The sequence below is a fragment of the Tenrec ecaudatus genome, chromosome 14 (genome assembly GCF_050624435.1).
Source record: "Tenrec ecaudatus isolate mTenEca1 chromosome 14, mTenEca1.hap1, whole genome shotgun sequence".
Lineage (NCBI taxonomy): Eukaryota > Metazoa > Chordata > Mammalia > Afrosoricida > Tenrecidae > Tenrec > Tenrec ecaudatus.
Window position 1 is genome coordinate 12,099,479 of NC_134543.1, and position 27,617 is coordinate 12,127,095.

Sequence of the window (27,617 nt, forward strand, 5' to 3'; positions counted from 1 at the left end):
ACAGCATGCTTTTTATCAGGGCCATATATTTTCTCTACAAATATGGTCAACATTGAGATTATTCGTTTGGTGATTCTTAAAGCATAGAATTTTAATAACTTTAAGGAGCCTGCATGCTACAGAACGACATACGGGAACAACAACCAAAAAGAACATAGTAATTTATTCCTGCTTTTAATTTACTTGCTTGTGAATCCTCACTCTGTCTTAGAAAGACAGATAATGGAATTTATTTAGTGATATCTACTGGCATAAGCATTATCATTTTTAACTTGTTTTCCATCCTACCACCAGATTAATATTAAAGCTGGAAGTCTGTCTGTCTTGCTGGGTTTTGGAAGCTGCATGTAATGGCAACAGAATTTTTAAAGAGTTGCTGCCGGGGGTGTTTCTATGGTGAAACAGAAAAGCACAACCGTGAGTTCTTGTTTATTTTGCTTTCACTTCAAAAGACACTTATTTGTGATCTTAAAAATTATACTAGGTATATTTCAAGGGATGTCTGAATTCATGGGGAGGCAGACACATAAAGAGAAGGCATATTAGAAGTATTCCGAAACTTCCAATACTGGAGAACAAAGGGAAGAGAAAGAAACCCGACCCAAGAAGCACCTCGGGACGTTGCCTCAAAGAAGATAGAGTGTGGTATGGAAATCTGAACTGGACTCCAGGGAGGAGAGTGGGAAGTCCAGAATCAGCCCTGCCCATTCAAGTCTCCAACCCGAAGCAGGGATAGAAGAAAGGTGTTGGGGGCTTTGGCAGTGTTCCAGATTAAATATATTTTTTAATTTATGAACCGTTAATTCCACTTCCCCTGAGTCGATCTCAACTGATTGTGATCCTGTAGGATGGAGTAGAGCGGATCCGTGGGATCTCTGAAACTGCTGATCTGTGGGAGCAGACGGCCTTACCTTTCTCCCTTGGAGTGCCTGGCAGGTTGGAACTGCTGCCGGTCTTCTGATTTAGCAGCCTAATGCTTAATTCACTGTTTCATCAGGTTTCCGAAGTTTATGGGCAGTGCCTTTAAAATTATCCTTTGTAAATAAATGACCATTGGGGGCGGGGTTGGGAAGGACCCATAACTCTATCAAGACCCATAACCCATCCTTGATCCCTGGAAGTTTCTGTCTCTTTCTGGGTGACTGGGTCTCTGTGTCCCTCTGGTCTGTTATTATGATATCTATCTAGGATCAATGGACATCTTATGATTTGATGAGGATTATTTGTACATGTGGAGATCTTTAGTTTTTTTCTAAGAATTACTTTGTTGAAGTACTTAAGAGTGATATTAAACAGTAGTACTGACAACAAGAATTTGTTGGCAGTACTTTTAAGTGACTAAAATTCACTTGGAAGCATTTTGGAATTAGCTGCAAAATAAGCTAGTTTTCCATTAATGCACTCTTTTCTGGGAATGAGACTCTTTAAAACCTGCTTTTAGCATCATGATAACCTAATGTACTCTGGCACTCATACAATAAATGCTGGAATATTGGCTGGACAGAATTAATGTGGTTTCCAAAAGTGCTTGATAGGACCCAAGGGTAGTTGATGTATCGGGAATTTAATCTTAAATGACTAAATAAGTACCCACACACGTTGGCTTTAGGTGGTTGTATATAAATCCACAGGCACATTTGTCACTTTTCCTTTTCTTCTCCTTTTTCTTTCTTTTTATGTAGTTTCCATGGAAGGAGACTTCAAGGGAGCAGTCTCAAGTAGCCAACACACCACCATCTGCGCCCCTCCACTGACCTCTGTTTCTGTAAAGCCTCAGGTTGGCTGCACTGAGGATTATTTGCTTTCTAAATTACCGTCTGATGGCAAAGAAGTACCGTTTGTGGTACCAAAGTTTCGGTTATCTTATGTTCAACCCAGGACACAAGGAATTCCTTCACATATGGAAGAACTTGAAGGTAAACAGCAAAATAGCAGAATTTTAAAACCAATATGCAGGATTTAAATACTGCTAGTGTGTGTTTTTGCTTCTGAAATAAAACTTATAGAAATGCATATAACAGTTCATACTCTGCTTTTTCAGTAGATAAACTTACTGTGCAATGTCTTATTGATTGACTTTTATTTTGGTTTTGTTGAAAATATACACAGCAAATCATACACAGTTCAATGTTCACCTCTATCTTCATGTACAATCCAGGGGCATTGATTACATTCTTCAGGTTGTACAATGATTTTCCCCTTTTGAGTGGTTCCTTCCCCTTTATCATTTACTTATTGCCCTACAAGGTTCCTATTTCATCTTTTAAGTTGTTGCTGTCAAATTAATCCTGCCTAAATAGTTCTTCAAAGAGCATACTACTACTCAAGTCAGAATTTTTTTTGTAGCTAAGTTAAACTTTTATTTTATTATAAGATTGTCTCAGGGCAATAGTCTCATCCAGCCACCATGGTTCCAGAAAGTCTGGAAAGCATGAGAGTTAAAAAATCCACCCTCCTCATTGTTCCCCTTTTCATCAGGAATCTTCCGTAGAACCTGTGACAAAATGTTCAGTGGGAGTAGCCAGACACCATCCAGTTCTTCTGTTCTCATGGCAAAGAAGACAGTTATTCCGGGAGGCAATTACCCATACATTCTCTCTCTCCTCTCTCTCCATGTTAGTCCCTCCTCTGTTGCTCCAAGTGAATAGAAACCAACGGGGTGGTCATTTACAAGCTTCTCAGATGCTGGGAACTACATCAATTTAATGATGCACGACAAAGCAGGACACCGGTGGAGGCCCCACCCAGAGGAAGTAGTCACCTTTCTCATAACCCCTTTCAGCCAGTGCCCTCTCCATCTCACCATCCAGAGGAATCAGTGTCCCAATTCCATAATCATCACTCTCTTGATTTTGCCACCTAAGCACATATTCCTGGACATTGTGGTTTAATCTTCCTCTTTTTCACCATTACAGTAATATAATTCTACATTCAGTGTATATTCTTATGATTTTGGATTCTTTTATTTAACATTATGTTTGTGAAATTCATTAAAGAGCTCTCCTGCCATATTTAGTTTACAAGATGGGCAGCTAACTTCAAGGTCAGAAGTACAAACTCACCAGCCTCTTCACAAGAGGAAAATGAGGCTTTCTACGCCCATAAAGAGTTCCATTCTTGGAAGCCCACAGGGACAGTTCTGCTCTGCCCTATAGGGTCACTGTGAGTTACCATCAACTCAGTAGCAGTGAGTTTTGAGAAGCAGCTTTTCTTTTCATTTATTAAAAGAATATTTTATTGGGGCTCTTACAACTCTTCCTACAATCCATACATCAATTGTATCAAGAATATTTGTACGTATGTTGCCATCATTCTTTTCTAGACATTTACTTTATATTGAGTCTTTGGTATCAGCTCCTCTTTTTTTCCCTCCCTCCCCTCACCCTCACGACCCCTTGATAGATTATAAGTTATTATTATTTTCATATCTCACACTCACTGCTGTCTCCTTTCCCCATGGTTTCTGTTATTCCCCCTGGAGGAGTGTGTGTTGTTATGTGTTAGTCATTGCGATCGGTTTCCCCTTCTTCCCCTGTTCTCTCCCCCTTCCTCCTACCCTTCTGGTATCACTACTCCCATTCTTGTTCCTGGATTCCATGTGTCTTGAGCTCTTATCTCTTATCTGTACCTGTGCACATGCTCCGGTCCAGTCCAAAGTGAGAAGCATCACTGGCGTCACGATAGGGAGGGGGTGAGGAAGCTTCAAGGAACCAGAGGAATATTGTGTGTGTCCTCAGTGTTTACTGCGCTCTGTTTGACTTATCCCTTCCCTGTGAAGCAGCTTTAACTCGCGTTTTCATCTCTATATGTATCATACAATTTATCCATTCCACTGGATTCCATAAAACATGGCACACAGCAATGCTCCTGAATAGCATTCTACATGATATTTTAAATAGTATGTACTAAAGTTTATTCATTTGGCCCTTGGTGGACATTGGCTGTTGTTTATTTTCTTCTAATTTTTAGTTAACACAGATAATGATGGTTACGAATATTCTTGTGTATGCCTTTTGGCGCATTTGTACAAGTATTTCATTTGGGTTTCTAGTCCAGAATGGTATTGCTAGGTCATAGAGTATAAATATCTTCAGCCTGGTAGAAATTGCCACTCTTTTTTCTTTACAGTGATTTATCCATTTACATTCCTGTTAATAGCGAGCATGTTGCTCTGATTTCTTGCCAGAGCTTACTATTTTTAGTCTTTTTAATTTTAACTATTCTAAGAAGTTTGCAGTGGTATCTTTGGGGTTTTAGCTGTATTTCCCTCATGACAAATGAGATTGAGCCCGGGTCCTGTTTATTAACTACTCGGATAGTCTCTCTTCAGAGGTTCTTGACAGAGCACACAGGCATACGCCCCTTTCCATATTTTTCTTCCTGATTCGTAGGAGTTTTTATGTGTTCTGGTTGTGAAAATCTTTTCTCCCACTCTTTGGATTACCTTTGGATAAAGTGGAACTTTATTTTATGTAGTTAGTGCTTTTTGTGTCCCATTTAAGAAGTGTTTCCCTGTCTGAGATTGTAAGCTGACTTATATAGAGAAGCCTTATTGAGTTGCCTTCAACATTTGATTTACATAAATCTACAGTCTACTTGGAATCAGTTTGTTTGTTTTGAGAATATATCAGATGTGGTGGATGTATTTGTTTTCTATATAGGTCTCAAATTGCCCTACCGCTTTTTATTGGGGGAAAAAATAGCCTACCTTCACTTCTGCACAGTGCCACCGTTTGTTGTCAATCTAGTGGTTACAAATACTCGCTTCTCTCTCTGGGTCTGCTACCCCAGTGTGTGCGTCCATTGCTCTATCATTGTGCCAATATTCTATGACTCTGTACTCGGTCTTAATGCCCAGGAGAGCAAACCGTTCTATCTTGCATTCTTAAAGAATTATGTTGTTGTTGTCATCTTTAGTCTTGGCTCTTTGCATTTCCATATAAGTCAGTGGTTTTCAATCTGTGGGTCGTGCCCCCTTTGGGGGTCAAACGACCCTTTCACAGAGGTGGCCCAATTCTTGACAGTAGCAAAATGACAACGATGAAGTAACAATGAAGATAATTTGATGGTTGGGGGCCGCCACCACATGAGGAACTGTATGAAAGGGTCGCGGCATTAGGAAGGCTGGGAACCACTGGTCTACCGTAAGCATTCTATTCATCTTGCTGGTCCTTTGCTTTCCAGTTTTGTTGCATTGTGCTCAGAACGTACTCTGCATTAATTTCAGTCATTTCACACTTGATCTTAGCCAAAAGGCCGAGAAGCGATAATTTCAGTCATTTCAATTATCGAGACTTGCTCTGTGACTCAGCGTGTGGTCAGTTTTGATAACTCCATTTCAGTTTTACTTTCCTCCTTTTTTTTTAACCCACTCAAACCATTATTTAGATTTGAGGAATAAGAAATCTGGAGGGATTTCTTTCTCTCTTTTTAAAGAAGCTTACTCTCTGTGTAGTACACAGCCCAAGAAATGAAATCAGCAACCCCATAGTTCAAGAGGCTAGAAGTCCAAATCCAGGCCACCAACTAGGGGAAGGCTTTCTTTTGCTATCGGGGTTAGGGAAGGGCCTTGTCTCCTTTCAGCATCTGGGGCCTGGCGTTCCTTAAAGAGGTCTCCATGTCCCTTAACATCAGTCTTCTCCTAGGTCTGGGGGCTCTCAGCATAGGGGACCCTGTGTATAAGGGACACTTCTTTCTCTTCATGTTAGTCAGGTCCCTCCGGCTCTCTCTTCTTTCTACCTTTATTTTTTGTAAGATCAAAGGTGATACAAGCCATATCCCAGGGAAATGGTCCTTCCCCTGCATCAGGGGCTAACCTGAGTAAGGGTGTTGCATCTCGACCCAAAACAAGCCCTTACCACTTTCTGACTGGTCCCCTCTGATGGGAGGGCCGGGGGCAATGAATGCATCATTACATCATTGGAAGCCACTGAGAGCCAGTCATCACCCAGCCAAGTTGACACATACTTTGGGGGAACAAAATTATACTACAGTACTGTGTCTGCTTGTAAAGCCTTTATCTCTAGAAATGATTTTTTATTTAAACGATGTCTCGTATAAGAAGATAAATAAAACCAGATCGCAAAGGAAGGAATAGTCTATGTGGCAAAGAAAAATGCCTACAATTTACCAGACTGTTTGGAGAACAGAGCTCCTGATGGCTCCCAGGTGTAGTACTCGGCGTGGTTAGAGTTCAGTAAATGTGTGCTGCTGTTCAGATGCCAAAGCTATGTGTGTATGTATCACTTGAGACTGAAACATTTCTGTTTGCCTTGGGAGCACTGTCTTTTGCCAAAAAAGCAAGCAAAAGATGACGTAAAACATTGGAAAACTTGCCTTTCAGGATCAGCCAGAGCCTCTTTTGGAGATCGAAAGGCAGAACTTTCCAGTTCATCCCTGCACGGGACTAGCTGTGATGTATATAACCCATTCTACGTGTATCGGCACATCTCACCAGATCTGAGTCGGCGCTTTCCTCCTCACCCGGAAACGATGAAGCTCTATGGATCAGGTGGGAATGTTGTGCGGGGGCGGGGGGGTGCTTTTCTTCTGTGTGCTTGTGTTGAACAAATGTAGACATCACATGTTGTACACATCCTTAAGTGAAACTCTTCTTACCATGAAAAGCATTTGAAAGGTAAAAAAGGAGGCAGTTGGACTGATGTAATGAAAACATCACGACTTCGCATAATAAAAGGAGTAATAGATTGTTTTGGTAGTTCCAGATTCCATTTTCTTTATTTTTGAAGTAGTTTTGTTTTCGCATTATTTTGTATACATTTTTAAATAACATCTAACAAACAAAATACCCAAGCCTACTACTACTGAGTCCATTCTAACTCACAGTAACCCTATTGGATGGAGTAGAACTGTACCTTAGGGTTAAATCTTCGAGAAGAGACAGCCTCATCGTTCTTACTGGGGAGTTTGAACCACTGACCTTGCAGTTAGCAGCCTAACACTTAACCCACTGTGACATCAGTGTCCTTTAAGTCATCTCACTCAACTCCCTGCCATCAAGCCAATTCCAACTCATCGTGATCCTACACGACGGGGTAGAACTGCCCCTGTGGGTTTCCAAGGCTGTACATTTTCATAGACTCAGAAAACCTCTAGTCATCCCCAGCCAGGAGTGTCTAGTTGACATAAAATCACCGACTGACCACACAGCCCGATGTATAACCCACTACAGCCTCAAAGCGCCTCTTTATGCTGTTTATCATTAATTCTACAATAGACATTTGATTTTTCAGTTTTCTTCTCTAGTTGATGAAAATCATGGGCTTCAAAAGCCAGGATATGAGTAGAAATGTAAGTAAAGAAAATGAAAAGGGCTAAATGAGTATACAGCATTTTGGTTTCATATTTGAGACTGTATCAGTATCAACAGTGAAGATTTTGTGAGAGGTACTGCTGTCTCAAACACTGCATTAGGGTGAGTTCTTAAAGAAGAAATGTTTATTTACTGGCCTGCCTAGTATCACAACCTGGACCCAGAGTCCCATTCTTCAAAACACATCATTTAGGAGGGAAGCTAGAAATACAGGAACCCACGGGGTTCAATATTGGTTCACATATGCAATAGTGCTCTTGAAATGACGCCCAAATTGTTTTCAGCACCGAAACCAGCATCCTTCTAGAGCAGTGGTTCTCAACCCCCTCAAACCGCGACCCTTTCATACAGTGCCTCGTGTGGTGTGTGACCCCCAACCGTAAAATTATTCTCATTGCTACTTCATCACTGTCATTTTGCTACTGTTATGAATCAGGCGACCCCTGTGAAAGGGTCGTTCGACCCCCAAAGGGGTGTGACCCACAGGTTGAGAATCACTGTTTTAGAAGCTAGCATTCTTCCTGGAGGAAGACTTGGGGAAAGGAGGCATACATACTGCTCTTTGTTTGACACTTGATGTGGGTGTTTCAGAGTGTTTGATTTGTGCTGATTTCTAGCTTTAACAAAAGTGGAACACTGAGGGAAAAACCCATCGTAAGGTTGTTCCTCTTACATAGATTTGTGCCTAACATTCCTGGGGCACACCTATGGCAAGCATGTAAATAATTATTCATATCAATTCAATTTAATTCCAGTGTTTCTCCTCCTGTAGTATTAAAATTACTAACTTTCTCATGTTAATTTGTAGTTTGTGATTTAAGGACCAATAAACTTCCTCGTTCTCCTGGGCTAAGCAAATCAATGTTTGATCTTACAAGTTCATCTCAGCGATTCATCCAGGTAAATTATATGTTTTTAATTTCATATAATAATTTACTCAAGTGAAAAATTCAGAAATTGTGCCCTTTACATTAGGAACAGCAGGCTGAATACCTGTTGAACTCATTGAAGAATAAATACTAGGGTGTCCCCCATAGGCATTGTTTAGGAGGCCCTCAGCTCACTACTACAAGGCATACATATTTTGTTTATTTTCTGTAAGCTTTACATTTCTTGCTTGGTCTGCAATTTAGGGAAGCTTGAGGCAGTGGGATTTCTCCTGTGGAGTTAACTGTTGGGTTCAGACTCTTGACCTTGAAGTTAGCAGCTCAATTTGGATCCCATTTTGCCACTGGGGCTCTTGAATAGATACATTCATATATACAGTGATACTTTGATTGTCTAATTCAATTCATTGCATATTCGTGTTTGAACACTGAAAAGTTCAAGAACCAAACTTATTTTTCCCATAAGAAATAATGAAAAACCAAATAATTGGTTCTGAGGTTCAAAAATTATACTTATAAATTAATTTTTCCAGGAGTTTAATGCAATGATAACAACCCTAGGTTGTGGAAATACCTCCTAAAACATCTCAATAGAATAACTATAGTACATTAAATAACAACAGAATACAGTAAATAAAATTACCTTATTTGTCATTATGTTTTATTGTTTAAAAGCCCATGGGTTTTCGGAATAGTACACTCACATGAGCTGCGCTTTAAAATCCCCACTAGCACTCCCACACCATAGCACCAGAGTGAGCCTCTCACAGGCTTGTGGCCTGCCAATGCCTTTTGCTCTTTAGTAATGAACGTCCTTAGGGGCCACTTTTTCCCCCAGAAAGTCTGATTTTGTCACAGGTGAACACTTGCTGTGGAATGGAACTTCTTCAACTTCCACATATTCAGTAAATTCAGCCACAAATGTATCCACTTCATCTTTATGTGCACCCATTACCCATGGCTCACAACCCTGTATAGGCCTGTTCATGTCTTCAGGTTGCTCAGCGCTCACTCCAGCAACGTTTTTCATTCAGTTTCTGTAGAGGCGTTCAGCCTTCTCTCATATCACTGTCTCCAATGTACTGTTGCCATCCAGTTGTTTCTGATGTAGCCAAGTGAACAGTTGATGTTTCAACTGCTTCCATGGTCTAGGTTCTGTGCTTCCTGGTTAATGACTCCACACCTTTTGCTACATTAGCCACTTTCATACCTTTTTTTCTTCAAGAATGTTGATAATGTCGACTTAGCCATGTTAAATCCAGCCACCATCTCAGACCAACAGCAACTTGATGCAAATTTTGCAATGATTTCTTTAACTCTATCGTGGTTCTCAGCTTCCTCTTAGCTTTACTGTTAGTATCTTTAATTTTCTTTGGAGCCATGGTTATGATATTTTACACCAAAAAAGTACCCCAGAAGCACAATGATGAATGTTTTCTCTCTCTCTCTCACACACACACACACAGCTTTTTTTTACTTTCACTGCGTAGAAATGTGAATTTCTAATCGGTAACACTGCCGAATGGTTAGCATGTAGTTTGAGCAGTGTGAGAATTAGAACCCTTACTATCTGATGTGCATTCTCTAACTAAACAATTGTATTTCTAGAGACACGACTCACTATCCAGTGTACCGAGTAGTTCTTCTTCAAGGAAGAATTCTCAGGGAAGTAACAGAAGCCTGGGTAAGGAATAAGTATCTTGTGTTTTCTGCTTGCAGACATTATTTCTGCCTAATATAAATTATAGTCTATGTCAGGTGAAAAAGGCTCCATGGACAATATATATGTTGGCGGTGTAGGCAGATAGTGTTACTGAGCTCATATGCTTCATTTTTCAGAGCTTAACTGAGTTTTCTTTAAAAATTATGCAGTAGTTAGCTATCATTTATTTGTTTCCTTTGAAGTACATTATCGAAAGAACTTCTAGAATCATATAGTATTACGGCATTATAAATGTAATTTATAAAAGTTTTTCTTAGTTTGAACTTAAAATTATACTGGCAGTTCAAGATAGGATTAAAATTTTGAGCCTCAGGTCACCAATAAAAACGATTGAGTATGCCTGTGTCTTATTACATGGCAACTTAAAATAATAGTAGTATTGTTCTGGAATGCATGACTAATTGCTGCCCCGAACTGCTGCTGCCTTTGCCATGAAACCAGAAGACTAGATGATGCCTCGTTACCGTTACTGATGTTTAGCTGAAAAAAACAATAAAAGAATCTTCCTCAAGAGGGAGTTAAATGGGAATGGAATTTCAAATTATCTCAGTACTTTCTGGAATCATGGAGGCTGGATTAACCTCTGAGACTATTGCCCTGAAATACTTTAACTGTAAATCAAAATATCCCCTGAAATCTTCTTAAAACTAAATAATAGTTTAGTAAAAAAAAGTCTGCCTTGAACATTCAGTTAGTGAAGAACTATCTACCGAGGATCAGATTTGACAGCAGCAACTTGGAAGATGAGCTGGGAAGCTGGGTGGGCAGAGCGCTTGTGTGAAAGGGGAGGAGCAGCTCAGAAAAGGAGAGTGACAGAGTTGCACACCTGAAAGAATGTGCCCAGCGTCACCAATTTGCATGTAGAAAGGCTGAGTGTCTATTTTTGCTGTGTATGTTCTCCACAACAGCAACAAAATTAATTTTTTTACATTGGAACATTTTCACTTGTGCTCTTCAAACTGGATTGCATCAGTTTAATGATTTGGGATTGTATAACACTGCAATGGCCTTGTCCTTCTACAATTCAGATACAATCACTCTATCAGGCGATGAACGAGAGTTTGGGAGATTGAATGTGAAGCTGTTCTATCATTCTTCACTGGAGCAGATCTGGATCTCAGTGTTACAGGTACCCGATAGAGCTAATCCTGGCTTGTCTTATAAGACTAACTGATTAAGCATTCTGTGTGTCTGCTGTTGCACTCTTCCGGAGAATGGGCCGCTACCTTCTTTGGAGGTTAGAGTTCTGTAGTATTTTGCAGAAAATACTGCTCAATGAAAGAGCAAAAGAAAATAAGCCCATATATAGGATAAAAAGACATGACTTTGCTGCCAGAAGGAAGCTGACTTGATGTCTGTAATACAGCATTTCCGATTATGTTAATGTGGGTGGAACAAGAGGTCTCAGTGGACTAAAAGTTACTTTTCTTGTTTCTAATTATTAACTCAAGAAGTATACCAAATATTTACATTGTTAACAGTTCTTCTAACCTTTTTACTGTATTTCAAATTTTATTTTAGTGCAAAGACTTAGTCTGGCCCTCTAGCTATGGAGACTCGCCTACCATTCTGTTAAAAGGAATACTAACTCTGCCGAAACCCGTGCACTTCAAGTGTTCACCTAAAGAAGGCTCGAATGTAAGTGGCTGACGTTTCTTTTTGGGTCTAAGTTTCCTGTTCCGTTTTTCTCGTGTTTGTTACTTTTATCAATATCAAGTAGTTGCAATAAGAACATGTTTTCTTTGGGGGGAAACCTGCAAATAATGTACCCTGTGCTTTTAAAGATAATTTTAAGTTTCAAATTTAGTGTCCAATATTAAGATGCATTTAAAAAGAAAATCTTGCTCACTAAATAGGAGATAAGTGGTCTGTAAGAAAACAATTTACTTTTCTTAAATAAAAGGAAAATAAATGTCTATATTTTTATCTCTCATACTTGCTTTACTTTGGCTTTGAGAAATATTTGTATGGTTACAGTTCATTTCTTTGAAATACTTATAATTTCTACAATTAAATGATTTCTTATCCTGAGTTTGGTTTTATAAATTCCAGATTTCACATGGATTTAATAAAGTATATATAATCAATACATGTCCATTTTTGCCTGCTGATGTGGGTTTGAAAGGCTAGTGTTTTCCATGTAAAAAAATTCACCTACACGAATATATCATTTGAAAAAATAAAGTGATCCAAATGACCAATAAACATGAAAAATTACTAATAATCATAGAACTATAAACTCAATGTACATATATATTTTAAAAATCATTTTATTGGGGACGTGTACAACTCTTATCATAATCCATACATACACCCACTATGTACATATTTTTCTTCCCTTCTTATTTTCTCATTGATTGATTTTACTCATTTCTTTAGAAAGTCCCTCAAAGTACTTTAGAACATAAAATGTTCTATACTTAATTTTAACAAGAAACATCAAAACCTTAAAATACTTGTCCTTATTGCTGTAGTAGTGGAATTTCTCATGGATATAATAAAATGCAGTGCTGTTGATGGTCATCGTGGAAGACTAGAGAGGCCCTAAAAGCTCGTGCAGAGGGATGGTCGCGAAGACCCCTGGCAGGCGCACCTCGCTTTATTGCGTTTGTTTACTGTGCTTTGCAGACGCCGTGTTTTACCAATGGAAGGTTGGTTTGTGGCAACCCTGCGTGGAGCAAGCCTTCCATCAGGTTTAATTAGCAGCACGTGCTCACTTCTTGTCTCTGTGTCACATGCTGGCAATGCGCACAACACTTTAAGCTTCACCCTGCGACTGTCCGCTTAGTAGACTGTAGTGGGAACCTGAGTTTTATGTGCACTGGACTACCCAAAATCTGAGTAGCTCACTTTATGGCAACGTCCACCTCATTGCAGTGGTCAGGAGCCACGCCCACTATCTCACTTTCCAACGTCGGCCTACATGACTGTGTGTTGGGATATTGGACCATTAACAAAAAAACAATGTTTAAGAAGAGTTTTTAAGGACATGGAAATGATTCTAAATAAGAAGGCAGTAATCAAAATTGTGTGTATATTTTACAGCCTCATTTGATGAAAATAAATGCCGTAGAAAATCTCCAAAAGACTAAACTCACTGCCATGGAGTCGATGCTGACTTTCAACGACCATACAGGCAGGGTCCATCTCCCCCCGTGAGCGTCTGAGGCTGTAACTCTTCACGGGAGTACAGAGCCTTATCTTTCTCCTTGGAGTGGCTGGTGGTTTCGAACAGCACGCAGTCCCACACACAGAAAAGCCAGAAGAAAAAGAAATCTTAACCTGATTTTGGCCCTGCTGTTCATTAGTGAATGCTTTTTAGTTTTTATAAACAATTTTACTTTGGGATTTTCAAGTAAAATTAAGTTAACTAGGCAAAGTGATCTCATTAAAACTTGGAGGACATTTTATTTTCAAATTTTATGATGCTAGATCCAGTTCTCTTTTGCCTTGAGAGACTTCTATTATGGCAAAATGCAGAGAATACAAAGCTAAACCAACACCCTTCCTTTGAAAGTTCAGTGAATGTAACTAGCCAACACCTTACACAAGGCTTTCTACTGCTGTTAAGAGTTATAGTCTCAGAAACCATGAGGACACTTCTCCTCTGTCCGATAGGGTCACTGTGCATTGGCATCGCTTGATGGCAGTGAATTTGGTTTTGGCTTGGATTATGTATATTATTTGTTCATACCTGGGGTTTGAGATTCTGAAAGTAGCAAGGGCTCGAGTGGTTGTGAGACATTCAGACTACAAATCTAACTGGATAGATACACGCACTTATAATGACAGTGAGAATTAGGGAACATATTAAAAATGGTGATGTTAATGACCCAGATATCCTGCCATGAAGCTCCTCCTATGGTAAAAAGAGACATACTATAGATAGAAAGAAAGGACATTTATTACAAACATTTATCTAACGTTAAGATGAGAGTACATGCTAAGCCCAGGTTTTAAAATATTAAAAGTAACATTACAAAAGAACACTTGAAAATGTTCACAGGGTGAGAAACGCTGACTTGCTGCCTGAAGAAGCTCTGCATGAGAGAAGGTAGAATGTTAACCTCACCTTTTCATTTAGGAGTGATCTGTTTGGGAAGAGTGGAATAGCATCAACAAAATGTGAAAGTAAAGCCTATGGCAGACACGGGGAGTGCTGCAAAGAGTAAATTCTAGGAAAGCAAATATAACCACTCACGTTTTCATTCACATTACAATTTTGGGGGTTTGTAAACCTATTAAATATCCTCTACCTAGATTATAAAATGTTTGTAAATTTTACATTGACATATAAGCTTTACATTTTAAACACTTATAGATGTCTTTTTGTTTTGTTTTAAGGTTATTCAATTTATGGAAACTTTTGTATTTACAATTAAACTCCAAAGTCTACAAACAGTAAGACTTGTTTTTAAGATTCAAACTCAGACTCCCAGGAAGAAAACCATTGGAGAATGCTCACTCTCCCTGAGAACTCTGAGCACACAGGAAGTAGACTACTCTTTGGATATCATGCCGCCTTCCAAGATTTCAGTAAGTGAAATAACGTTAACAGTATGTCATCGGCTCCTGGTAATGGGTTTCTGTTGATTTGTTGGGGAAACCTGTCCATTTGGATAACTAGTAAAGGATCGGCAAGGGTTTCAAATGGTGATGATGAGAAAGATTAAACTAATGGTAACTGACTAGCAGAGGCCCCTCCCGGGCCATCGGCCACACAAGCCCTGAGCGTGAAAAAAATCTAAAGTAGGGATTAGACATATATACTGTCTACATATATACATATATGTTAGTTTTTGTTTCATAGATTAGGAAAAAAATTATAAACACCAGACTCAATTGGGAATTGCTCTTAGACAGGGATCTCTTTTTTGTTGGTAAAACAGTCATTATCTTTAAGTGCCAATTTTTAAAACATTTTTTGTGCTCTAGGTCAAAGTTTACGTAGCATGTTCATTTTCCATTCAATAATTCACAACCAGATTGTTCCATGACGTCTGTAGCAGTCTCCAGATGTGCGAGCTCTCTCCCTGTTTCCACCCTCAGCTCCTATTTCCGCTTGCCTGGTCCCTGCCCTTGCTGCCTTCTCCTCTTTGTTTGGGGGCATGTGCTGCCCCAGCACTCTCGCAGAGTCGGTGTTGCAAGGAGCGCGTTGCATATGCATGCATATATACACAGACCTGAGGGCATTAATAGTGACTTTATGGGATGCTCTCGTATTGGGCGAAGAGGTGTTCTCCATGAATAGCTTCAGGTTCATGTTAGAAAACGATTTCAGGAAATAGTCTGGGGGACTTGCCGAATCTCTGTTAGACTGGTGAACGTCATTATTTTTTGTGAATTTGAGTGGTTGTTTGTTTGTGATGATTGATTTTTCTTTTGAGATCTGATACTTGCTTCTGCTAACTTCTACTAAGTTGTTTAGCAATTCCTAAGCAGTTAAGATACAGTTTAATGTCATGATAAAATGAATACAGATTATTCACAAGCTTATAAATCCAAGTTTACTATATATTATTTAGAATTTCTATAGGTTTCCTGTCTTTTCCGTTAACAAAAAAATATTTGAGGTGACTTGAATTGTTTTTTCAACCTGATTATGCATTCAAATCACTGTGGGTTAAAAAGGAAAAGTCCCCCAGGAACAGATGAACTAAGTATCCCTTGAGTGTGGGGCAGAGATATTGGTGCTTTTCAGAAACTGTCGCGGTGATTTTGCGCGACACGAATGGAGAGACACTGAGTTGGAGGAAATGTTAGCAGTGATGTCACTATGCACCCAGTGCATCTGACTCTTGGGAAACCACCATCAGCAAGATGTCGGTGGCCTGTATGGACAAATCCATGTGATCCGAGTCATCATTGTGATTGGGTACTCATGACAGCTCCGCCTGGAGAGCATTCGACGGCTCAAAAAGTAAATCAGCACAAGGCTGTTTGCTTTGTAGGTATATTGATACATGAAAGCTGAACTTAGCGAATGTTTTTGATGTGAAAACTAACTACAACATAATCAACTCACTACCTTTGAGTCTGTTCTAATTCTGAGTCTATTCTAAACCCTTCACAGGGTTTCCAAGACTAAGTCGCAGTGGGAGCAGACAGCCTGATGATTGGCCCTCAGTGTAGCTAGAGGGTTTGAACTGCCTACATTGCAGTTAGCAGTTGAACACTTAGGTCACACAGTACTCCTTAGCTGCAGGGGTAGTTTTGTAAGAAATGATTCGTTTCTGCCAAAGCAATGCACACAAATCATAGACAGTCATTTTGGTGCCATGCCTCTGATGGTGTCACTGAGGATGGTGCCAGGCCGCGTAGTGACCGCACTGGCAGAAGAGTGCCCTGGTGCGTGCCCCAGACTTCTGAGCTTGCTGCTGTTATTCCTGGAGGAGATGGAGGCGTTGGAACCATTGGCTGGCTGGGGAGGCAGGATGGAGACATGGGCACCTCTCTGTAACAACGATGCAGTACCCCTGTCTAAGGACGTGTTCTCGGCCATCACCGGATCATGGTAGTCGCTATACTTCAGGAAGGCTATCAAGTCTTGTTTTCTCTAAAAAACAATTTATTACTCAGGAGCAGAGAGCCTGTCCATTCCTCGAGTTTTGTGCTCATCAGATGTACATATGTCATACTTGTTAATTGTTTAGAATGATGATTTTTGGTTTTTGAAAGATTGAAGACCATTTGAAATTTGGCCTGGTCTGAATTAATGTCCTGGCCCACACAATGAATTAGTGACATGACCTTGGCATTTAGAAATGATTAACTCTTACCCAGAGCTATTGTCTGTGAACCTGGCCATTCTGTAACTATACGTGAAGCTTTGCCACCTGTAGGGATTTTCATTGGTGGTATTTCACTGTGAGAACAAAAATCACAGTAACACTAATCAATAAGAGTTCTTTTCCATGCTTTTAAAAATAAATGATAAGGTTTTACCGATCTTTAAAATGCCAAGAACAGCAGCATTTTTTTTAATCACAGGTTTCATTTTACATGTAGCTACTGAAGTAGTTTGAGAGTAGTTATTAATTTTCATTCTGATTAAAAGCAGAAGCAATTGATTCATATGTTTATTCTAACCTAGGATGTGTTGCCAAAATAAACATTTTTTTATCATTGGTTTAGATTTTCATTTTAGACTTTAACCTCCAACCTCAACATTGGAGTTTGTACTTCCTAAGTGACTCACTTCTCACAATCTATCTCTTGGCTTCTTAAGGCACAACCATTTTTTTTAAGAGGATGGGAGAGAGTAGTCTGAATTGGGTTATGAGACCCCAGCGTGGGTGCCCCACCTCAGCCATTGAACTCACTTGGCCGGCCGTGAGTCTGTTCCAAGCTCCAGCAAAGGAAGGAGGCATCCGCCGGGCCCCTCCTGAGGGTGGGGCCCTCCGCTTCTCCTGCGCAGTCCGCCCTGGCGTGGAGCCCTGTTCTCTGGGAACTCACCTCCCCGCGGCTCAGGGAAGGCCCTGTTAGGGCCGCTGCTGGCCCTAGTCTCAGACCTTCCCAAGGGACAGGGGTAGAGTGACGGAGCTCTCAGCGGGCACAACCAATTTTGAGCTAGAAGACTGTTTTACGAAAATGCCCAAATGTTGGTCAAGGGCATGTGCATAAAAAAGTTTTGTGTCCTCTCCCTCCTCCCCCCATCATGAACCATGACTTTGTGACTGGGGACTACCGAATGATATTCAAATAGAAATCTCTTCATAAAGCAGCTTTCAGTAATATCAGCAAAGACTTTCATGTCTGCCACGGGAGCCCTCGGGAGATCTGTCAATATGATGCTGTCACTTTGTTCCTATTCTTACTCTTTTGGATATGCTAATAGTATTCTTTCTGGTTTTGGATAATTTCATGTTTCTGCCTTATTTTTCACTCCAAAAACCTTGGAGTGCCATAGTAGGCTGGTTCATGTTGAAATTCCCAGACAAATCACCAGCGTTCTCTCATTATTGATCAGCAGTACTCATGAGTTTGTTTTGAGTTACCCCCTCTCTAAACCAGTTGCCATCTTGTTGACTCTAACTGAGGGTGACCCCTGTGTACCAGAGTCGAACTGTGCTTCCTAGACTCCTCAGTGGCTGACACTTTCCCAGAAGCTGACCACCAGACCTTTGTGCCCAGGCACCTGTAGGTGGACCCAAACCTCCAACCTCTCGGCTGGCCGCTGAGCACAGGAACAGGAGCTGCTGTGGTGGTGCACTGTCCAGCCAATTCCAACTGAGAGAGGGCGTAGATCCCCCCTTGGAGGGTTTCCTAGACTGACCGTTCTCTCTAGGTCTCCTTTCTGTCACTGTTTGCCCCTGGCTTCCTTCACCTTCTCCTGATGATATGCTGCTGCTTCCTTTCACTAGCTTTCTTATTGTGTTTCCTTCCATGCAGCAGAGTAAGTCAGGGATCTCTTCCTTCTGTCCTGCATAAGTGTCTGCACTTCAGTCTTCTGAATGGGTGCTCCTTTTGTGCTTATTTCACTGACATGTTCTCCAGGAATGCTGTGTGGGACTGGATTTGTCTTTCATTTGAGTGGCCTTTTAGTCATGCTGAATTGGAAGGCTCTGTGTTTAGGACCCATGAGAGTCATCTTCTTCACCTTCTCTTGTAGCTCTAGCTTTGTTGGTGTAGTGATCCGAAAGGTCAGCAGTTCCAACCCGCCGCCTCTTGGAAGAAAGATGAGGCTTTCTATGCCAGTAAAGAGTTACAGTGTGGGAAACTCACCGGGCAGTTCTACCTTGTCCTATAGGGTCACTGTGAGTCATTATAGACTCGATGGCAGCGAGTTTGATCTTGTTTTTTTGTTGTTGTTGACAAAGGCTAGCAAATAAAAGCAGGCCTGGCAATGATAGATAAAACAGAATTTAAGGCACAAGTGTGTGTGTGCGCGCACACACACACACACACACAGAGCAAGGCAGTGCTTTCTGAACTTCTATCCCCTTAGGTCTATCTCTATCTATGGACCTTTGAAATATCCCCCACATGTCATTCTTCTTTACCCAATGACACTTTTTTGATATGCAGGTTTGCCATGCAGAGCTTGAATTGGGGACTTGTTTTCAAGCAATAAATAGCAGGATTCAGTTACAAATTCTTGAAGCACAATACCTGCCAAGCTCATCCACGCCTTTGACTTTGAGTAAGTATATTCATGATTCAAAATGAAATCTTCATAAAGTATTAGTAAAAGATAAACGTTTCCCTACATTTCTGACAATCAGGATTAAAATCTTCTTATCTTTCAGTATTAAGGTCCCACTATATTCCTTGACTTTCTTTTTTAACGCCGGGTCTCTGATGGGATGTGACTGCTCTCTGGCCTTTGTCTCCTATATTTATTCAAGCACTCTGTCTTGTCACTCTTTTCAAATGTTATTTTTAAAAAAACCTTCGTGCTATTTTTCTATATCTAGAATCACCATCTACTCAGGTAATGAATGTAAATGGTTACCAGAGACAATACCTGCCTGCCATTGTAAACCCAGTACTAGGAAGATCTGTCTGAGAGCGGGGAGCAAGACAGACCACAGGGTCTACCCTAACTGGAGCCTAAGAAGAGAGATTGGAATATGGTGGTGGGATTTCCAACAGGAAATATCTAGGAGACAATTGTTGGATTAAATATCTGGAGATTATCACATAAAGATGATCATTGAAATTGAGACAGTGGAAGACGCATTTCCTAAGAAGAGAGGCTAGTGAAGCCTCAGGGGCAGCCACCGTCAGGGCAGAATGAACACAGGAGGGGCTCGTGGGTGGACGGAGGAGACCCACAACAACGGGAAAGAGTTATGAAGATGGAAATGCTAGACAGTGAGGGCAACAAGAGCTTTGGCTAGAAAGAAGAGGTTCATCGATGACTTCTGACAATGTCGTGGGTCAGGATGCGATCTAGGCAATGACATTTTATAAGCTTTTTAATTCTGCCCCTTTGCATTGACACTGGCTATTCTTTGAAAGCGCTTTCTTCAGATCTTCTCTGCGTGCATCTTGTGATTCATCTAGTAGTTCAGAGACTAGGGCATGGCATCCGCTTCCCCCCTATTGTCCGCACACGCTGTCTTTCTCTTCTCTGTCTAGTTTTAGCAGTGCTCCTTGCTGCTCAGTCTAATCAAAGTTCTCTTTCTAGAGAAGGAGAAAATGGGTTGTGGTTGCAATTCTTAGTCTTTACCAAATGCTCGGAGCAAAATAACATATGTTGAACATAAATTGTTGCTCCTATATATACAACACAGCTGTTAAGAAACCAAAACAATTTTGGCAATTTTATGTTAGACTAAATAGCATTTGAAGCAAAAAGTAATTAAACTAGACAAAAGAGAATTTTTGTTTTGCTGATGAATGTACATCTATGGGGGGCCAGGTAGTATCATAAATAGTGCCCCTACACATACAGAGAGAGACAGACAGAATAAAAACAAACAAACAAACAAGCTAAAAGTCGTGGAACCAATCAATGGTCTCGGAACTCTGAAACCCAGTTAAAGAATCAAGATGCAGCTGGTTATCAAAGACAAGAAGCTTCTCTCTGCTGAGATGTTCTTTCCCTCCCACCTCCTGGCAGAGGGCACAGGGAGGAGCCACGGTAATGCCTTCAGTATTGGCTGTGGTACACACACCATACGCCCTTGGCTCAGAAGCATGGGGAACAGACACCCCTTGCTGGGGCTGTTGTGTGTGACTTCTTACTTGTTCAGGAGCAGCCGGAGGGACTGAGGCAGCTCCAGCCTCCTAGTGCGCACAGCCTCCAGGTTCTTGCCAGTCTATGAGGGAAGCAGCAAACCCAGCAGGGAGATTATGGCTGCCCTCAGCTCCCTGGGACTAATTAGTGTGATTGAAGCAAAGAGTAAAGACCAAAAGAGAAAGGCTGGTGTGCAAGCTTCTTCCGGGATGGAGGACTTTCAGAAGTACTGTTATGCGCAGTGGCCAATTAGGAAGTTGTAAAGGTCATGTCTCCACCAAAACAACAGTTACCATGGAAAGAGCAATTGTAACCAAGTAGTTTGGATCCCCCCCCCCCCCACCAGATTGGCACTCAAATCGGCAAGGCAGTGCTTGGTAAAGGCTGCAATCCTTCCTAGGTGAACCACAGGCACCAACAGGCTCCCATACCCATCATGGCGGGGAGGGCCACCAGTCTTACTAGGGGGACTCACTGGGGCCAGCTTTGGCAGTGGGACCTTGTCCTCAAGTGTGGGGGTTGCACATTTCGCATGTTTGGTTCATCTGGCATGACCCAGGAGACAAACGACCCATTTACAAAATGATTTAAACACGCCACCAAAGAAAACCTATAAGCAGCAATAAGTACATGAAAAGATACTCACATCCTTAGTCATAAACCAAGTCACAAACCCTCTGTCATCCCAGGGATGACAACTCACAGCTCTGTTTAGCTAGGACAGAGTAGCGTTACCCTGTGGGGTTTCTTGTTCTCCATGGAGTGGCTGGTGGGTTTGAGCTGCCGACATTTCGTTAGCAGCAAACCAGTTAATCACTGAGCCACTAGGTGCACATCAAACCACAAGGGGAACAGAAAATAACCAGTATTGGTGAGGATGTGGAAGAAGCGGAGCCCTTATCCCCTGCTTGGGATTGCAATGGCTGCTGTGGAAAATGATGTGGGTAGTCCTCAAAAAGTTAAACCCAGAACCACTATAAAACCCCAAACCTCCATCCCACTGCCATCAAGTCGATTCTGACTCAGTCACCCTACATAGAGTTTCCAAGGCTATAAATCTTTATGAGAATATTTTTCTCCCACGGAGATGAGCCAGTAATTCCACTCTGCTCTACATACTCAAGAGAATTGACCGCAAGGGCTTAGGTAGATACTTGCATGCCAGTGTTCCCTTTCTAGTGTCTGTCAAAAGACAATAAATAAAATGAGGTCCATCCAAACATCTCTTGAGCCAAGTGAACCTTGTAAACATCATGCTAAGTGAGATAGGTCTAACACAAAAGAACATACATTGTATGCTCTCACTTCCGTGAAATACTCAGATAAGGCAGTGATTGCTCATTCATTAGTGTCCCCAGTGGGGAACAGGAAGGGGTCTGGTGAGGTATTCTTAAGGAGGACTGGGTTTCTGTGAAGGGTGACACAGCCCTGGGAGAATGAATAAGGTCATTGAATTGTACACATGCAACTGGCTGAAATGGCAAATGCCTTGTTATATATATTGCACCAGAGTTTTAAAACAGGCCTTCTACCAAGATGACGTATTTTGAGCTTTCATGAACTAACAGTAGTACATACATTAAAAGTTTTCCAAGCTGGAAGTAGACAGGGATACCTCCAGACTCATCATGGGAGGCTTTGATACAACCTTCTCTCAAACAGTGACATGTTTACAGCACACGTCCCAGAGCCGGCTTTCCTTAGGTCATTGACCAGGCTTGGCTCACATAGCCACGCCCTAGGGCTGGAGACTTGAGGGGTTAAGTATAATGTAGATCTATATCTCTCCATGGTATCTAAGCTACCATTTGCTTTGTCAAAATGTCCTGGCCTTTAGGTTTTTTTGTGAAGGTGGCAATGTTTAGCTCCGGAGATCTGATTTACAAGAAGAAGACGCGCTTGCTGAAGGCCACCAGTGGACGGGTCAAGTGGGGAGAGACTATGGTTTTTCCACTGGTCCAGACTGAAAAAGACATCGTCTTTCTCATCAAGCTTTACAGTCGGAGCTCAGTGCGAAGAAAGCACTTTGTGGGCCAGGTCGGTTATGAGTTTTATCTTGACTTCCTTCCTCCCTTGCCTTTTCTGGGCACATTTAGCAGTTAGTTAGCACAGGAGCTACATGTTGAACAGAAGACGGTTGTCCGCAGCATGGGTTAGGGTTTGCTGTGACCACAAAACCCAACTTTTTTTTCCAGGGCTTTTCATCTTAAGACAACGAACTGGAGATTCTGAGCAATCAGGCTTTAAATCCTTTAAAAAAATGTCTATTTAGGAACTTTCCACTTTAAAAAGCTGCAACTAAGGTTATATTTTCAGACCGTTGCCTACTTCCTTGTACAAGGAGGAGAACATTTAAATCTTCAAATGACATTTATGCTTAGCATGAGTATATGGGCTCAGATCCTAGATTCATTGTTTCTTCATATGCTACCAACTGGACTATGTTATTTCACTTCCTAAAAAGCGTCCCTGAGGACAGTGACTGTGATATTATTTAGATAGTCAGCACTGGCGTTGGAGGAATCCACTGAAAAAGTCTCGTGTTTTATATAAGACACTGCTTTCCGGTCCTTCTACATGTTCACTCTGGGTTAGTGTAGCTGTTGTTTACCTTTTATCTTAACCACAATGTGTTGGAACCATATTTAAATTCCAAAATCTATATAATGGGTTTGAAAGGTGCCACTTAACTATAAGATGCTACGAATAGGCCACATCAATTCGCATGTAACATTTCAAGGAGGACTATCAACTCTTTGACTTTCTCTGTATTGACAGTGGCATAGTTTTGTTGTTCCTCATCTACTCTGATTTGGCAAAGAGTTTGAGTTCGACCACTGATGTGGCATGCTTTTGAGAGCCATGGGGCCTTGAACTCATGAATCAGTGGAATAGGGAATTTATGTAAGAGGTGAGTTTTCAGGATAGGCTTTATGGTGTGCCTGGACTTTCTTTTTTTTTTTTTTTGAGACTCCAATTATCATTTTGGACAGGGTTTTGTTGACTGTGTGCTCTTATGACCTGTTGGGTCTCCTTAGGAGCCACTAGGGTAGCATGGCGGCCGCATGTGGTATCAAACTTCCCACCCCCATAGCTACCTCTGCACTCCGATCCATTCTACGTATTGGGATCTATTGTAAGATTTTGATTGAAGCAAGACTTTGAAGAAATTACCCGCTCTGCTCCAGTCTCTTTATTTTAAGGAATTAGAGGTTAGGCCTCAGATAATTTCGTTCCAAAGTTAACAGCATTTGTCAGTGCTAGAGCTGCGAATCCAATCTTCTGATCTTCAGTCTGCCTTGCCTTCATGGTATGTAAACACGGTAGTGCCTTACGTTTGTATGACAATTGACCGTTTTTCCAAAGTCCACTCACATCTATTTTCTAAAGTCACAGAAATGGTCAAATCAAAACCAAACTCACACCATTGAGTCCATGACAACTCATAGCTTCCTAGCTCTAGGGCAGGGTAGAACTGCGCCTGTGGATTTCCAAGACTGTAATTGTTTACCAGAGTAGAAAGAAAGCCCCGTTTTTCTCACAAGGCACGGCAGGTGGTTTCGAACTGTGGACTTTGTGTATCGCAGCCCAACTCGTAACCACCACGCCACTATGGCTCCTTACATGAGTGTAAGTACTGTGAAATTACTTACTACAGATCAACATGACTAGATTTCAATTAAAACCACCGTTAATATAAAAGGTGCTCTAGAATATGTATTTATTATCAATCTCCCTTCAATAATGATTGGGCTTAGTAAACAGAAATGCATACAGAAATATTTTGAGGTGGCTAGGATCCACATTATACTGAACTCTCAGATTCATTGAATAAGAAAAGATCATTCTTTGGGGGGAAATTTTGTGCTCATAAAACTTTTATTGGAATTGTATCATTGAGTTTTCAGAATTGTATCATTAATCTAATAGGCAAAATGCGGTAACATTTAGGCTTCAAATAGAGAAATTTAATGTTTTTGGAAAAATGGAAAGACATTTAATTTTCAAAATATCCTTCCTCAGTAGACAGGATAGTATTTGAGCTCAGGTGTTACTTTGTCACATTAAATTATGTTACTGTTTCTTTACAGATTTGGATAAGTGAAGACAGTACTAACCTGGAAGCAGTGAACCAGTGGAAAGAGACAGTTACAAATCCTGAAAAAGTTGTTATCAAGTGGCACAAATTAATTCCATCTTGAAGATTCACACATTACGTTGGTGGAGAATTTGACACTTATTTTAGACTGATCATTTTCTACCAATGAAGAGAAAAAAATCACTACTTTTGTTGCTATGTTTATCGAGGCCATACTTTTTGTGCATAATGGATCTGATAAAAAAAATTACACTTGATGGAAAATGCCATTACATCATTATAGCAAACACCCAGAGTAAAGGAAATGCTTTAGAATGTTGCTCAGCAGATAATAATGTATACTGTCACTAGGGCAGCTAAATAAATTATACAAGTAACAAGAATATCAGTCACAGATAGCTATCACTGTATTACATTTGGTTTTTTTTTTAAGCTTTGTGTAGATATTCAAAGCCTAGTCCCCGTTAGCACTGTACTACTCAGCATTCAGAAGATTTGATTAGATCTTGGCTTCATCATTTACCGCTTGGTGCTTATTTCTCTCACAAAGTAAAATATACAGACCTTTTCCAGAGCCCATTGTAGTGGAGAGAGTTGATGCCCTGTGTTTTGCAATTTCTTACCCATTTCCTCCAGAAATAGATTCTATTTCACCAACTCTAAAACCCCAGAAGGATGAAGTTTAATTGGAAAACCAGGACCAACATATTGCTTCCTGTCTCAAATGTTTCACTTTTTGTCCTATTAGTCACCATATGGATTATCTTAATTAGCAGAATGAAATGGGCCTAGATAGTAAATTGAATGCTTTATGATAACCACTTCCCTGATTTTCTTTGTTAAAGTAGAAATTGTTTTATAGTCCACGATGGTAGAGAATTTTCCCATGTTTTTCATAATCATACCTGATAGCACCATGAAGCAAATGTCTTCTACTGCCCCTTTCTGTCAGGTACTCCTTAGCAGTCAAGAAGGGGGACTACTTTCAGCTTAGTTGGCCAGATAAGCCATTGGTAAAAGAACAGCTTTGGGGTTAACAAATAGCACAATCCATTAACTTGGAAAATTTGACTTTATTTTTGCTGATGATTGGACCAAATACTCTGTAGTCACAGTCTTCCATTTTTTAAACTCTTTTTTATGTTCAAAAGACTGTGTTCCTATTATTATATGACCCATCACAGCTGTTACCCTTTTTTTAAAAAAATCATTTTATTGGGGGCTCATACAACTCATCACAATCCATCCATCCATCCATTGTATGTCAGGCACATTTGTACATTCGTTGCCCTCGTCATTCTCAAAGCATTTGCTTTCTACTTAAGCCCTTGGTATCAGCTCCTCATTTTTCTCCCTCCTTCCCCACTACCCCCTCCCTCATGATCCCTTGATAATTTATAAATTATTATCATTATTTGGTTATATCTTACACTGTCTGATGTCTTCCTTCACCCACTTCCCTGTTGTCCGTCCCCCCAGGGAGAAGGTTATATGTAGATCCTTATAATCGCTTCCCCCCTTTTTTTTCCGCTTCACCCTTTCTACCCCACCTTCCCTCCAACCTCCACTATCGCCACTCTTACCACTGGACCTGAAGGGATCATCTGTCCTGGATTCCCTGTGTTTCCAGTTCCTATCTGTAACAGTGTACATCCTCTGGTCTTGCCAGATATTTAAGGTAGAATTGGGATTATGATAGTGGGGCGAGCAAGCATTTAAGAACTAGAGGAAGGTTGTATGTTTCATCATTGCTATACTGCACCCTGACTGACTCGTCTCCTCCCTACAACCCTTCTGTGATGGGATGTCCAATTGCCTACAGATGGGCTTTGGGTCCCCAATCTGCACTCCCCGTCATTTAAAATGAGGTAGTGATATTTTAGGCCAGAAGTATACGCTGCTAGAACTTAAGAAAGGGGCCCTGTTGGTGGAATGGTTTTGTATTGGTTGTGCTGACCACAAGATCAGCAATTCAAAACAACCAACTGCTCCCAGGGAGAAAAATTGAGGTTGTCTGCCCTTGTAATGACTTACAGACTCGAAACCCAAAGAAGCCGTTCTACTTTGTCCTATAGGGATCCTGTGAATCAGAATGCACTCATGGGCAGTGAGTTGTTCATTTACTTCTGATCACTTAAGCAAGGAGCCCTGGTGGCAGAACCCATAATTACGTGGTGGTTTGAAGCTGGCCAGCTGTTCTTGGGGCGAAAGATGTGGCCGTCTGCTTCTATAAAAATGACAGCCAGAAGCCCTGTGGGGCGGCTCTGCTGTGTCCTCAAGGGGCTCTGTGCCTGGAATTGACAATAAGCTGCTCTTTGTTTGACTTCCTGTGTTCTGTGTATCTCATTAAATTTTTCCCAGCTAAATATTGAAAAATCCAGTTTTCCTAGGCACCAGCTTCTCAGGCATAAAATGCATGTATTAACATGATGCATTCCCAAGTGCCTGTGAAAGAGAAGGCAAAGTTGGCATATTGTACAATATTCACAGAAACATCTCAAATATGTCGTCTTGTATTTGAAACCTGGATTCAAACTATCTACATTCGCCACCACAGAAGCTAACGTGTGTGTTATCTTTCAGTTATTAAATAACAGGCTTGGGATTTTTACATCTAGAATTATAGCTGTCTTCTGTGCCCCAGCCGCACTTTCAGATCCTGTGTGCGGATGTGTATAGTCATGTATTTAACTCAAGTGTTCATTCCAGTGCTTGTATGTGTATGTTATGTAATTTGTGGCGCAAGCTACATCTTCTTGGCTACATCTCATGTTTTCTTAGAATCCCAAGTCAATAAAACAAATTTAAAAATCCTTGTCATTTTAGTCTTTCAACATAGAAGGATATCGAACACAGCTATGATCCCAAATGTTTGAATCAAATTTTATGCA

At 40.8% G+C, this 27,617-nt stretch overlaps 1 protein-coding gene across 2 annotated transcripts; it reads left to right on the forward strand.

The window, feature by feature from the left end:
* Window positions 1-350: 350 nt before the first annotated feature.
* On the forward strand, window positions 351-24,930 carry TC2N (tandem C2 domains, nuclear). Of its 2 annotated transcripts, XM_075531771.1 has the most exons (11): window positions 351-417; window positions 1,683-1,916; window positions 6,344-6,511; window positions 8,142-8,233; window positions 9,829-9,904; window positions 10,972-11,072; window positions 11,465-11,581; window positions 14,288-14,479; window positions 18,971-19,085; window positions 22,465-22,664; window positions 24,719-24,930. In XM_075531771.1, exons 1-11 carry the CDS (start codon window positions 351-353, stop codon window positions 24,827-24,829), a joined length of 1,473 nt encoding a protein of 490 aa, XP_075387886.1. In that variant the 3' UTR covers window positions 24,830-24,930. The 2 variants fall into 2 exon arrangements, with proteins under 2 accessions (XP_075387886.1, XP_075387888.1); XM_075531773.1 differs by lacking the exon at window positions 14,288-14,479.
* The last annotated feature ends 2,687 nt before the right edge of the window (window positions 24,931-27,617 follow it).

Coding starts and splice junctions, on each gene's coding strand:
- TC2N (XM_075531771.1), top strand. CDS start 351: ATGGCAACAGAATTTTTAAAGAGTTGCTGCCGGGGGTGTTTCTATGGT. Junction 418..1,682: donor TGAAACAGAAAAGCACAACC/GTGAGTTCTTGT, acceptor CTTTTTATGTAG/TTTCCATGGAAGGAGACTTC. Junction 14,480..18,970: donor TGCCGCCTTCCAAGATTTCA/GTAAGTGAAATA, acceptor TTTGATATGCAG/GTTTGCCATGCAGAGCTTGA.